This window comes from Egretta garzetta, unplaced genomic scaffold (assembly GCF_000687185.1).
Source record: "Egretta garzetta isolate BGI_Z169 unplaced genomic scaffold, ASM68718v1 scaffold68, whole genome shotgun sequence".
NCBI classification, from domain to species: Eukaryota; Metazoa; Chordata; class Aves; order Pelecaniformes; family Ardeidae; genus Egretta; species Egretta garzetta.
Genome location: NW_009260774.1, coordinates 243799 through 244080, shown reverse-complemented (window position 1 = coordinate 244080; position 282 = coordinate 243799). Strand labels below are relative to the sequence as shown.

The window sequence follows — 282 nt, the reverse complement described above, 5'->3', positions numbered from 1 at the left end:
AGAGGGAAGGTCTTGCTGAAAGCCAGGCTCTGGATGACCACGATGACCGGCGTGGTCATGGCTTTCGCCAGCTGGTAGGTCCCGATGGTGTTGCTCTGCAGGGAGAGGTTGGTGAAGACGACGAAGCCGCAGAAGCTGAGGGCCAAGGGCAGCACCTGGGAGGGCTGCAGGCTCTTGGGGGAGAAGGCGCCGAGCGCCTGGCACAGGTAGAGGCCGAGCCAGGTGATGGCGAAGTGCACCAGGGTGAGGCTGAGGTTGGGGAAGCCCAGCCGCACGTACAGC

The 282-nt window shown here is 64.2% G+C and overlaps 1 protein-coding gene across 1 annotated transcript in view; it reads right to left on the bottom strand.

Annotated features, from left to right (window-relative positions):
* Positions 1-281, bottom strand: part of SLC35E3 (solute carrier family 35 member E3) — a gene marked incomplete at its 5' end in the record, with an annotated part of 6037 nt that extends 5756 nt beyond the window's left edge. Inside the window, one exon of the mRNA XM_035901709.1 lies at positions 3-281. Coding sequence (XP_035757602.1) covers positions 3-281 — 279 coding nt within the window. The remainder of the gene's footprint in view (positions 1-2) is intronic.
* Between the last annotated feature and the right edge of the window lies 1 nt (position 282).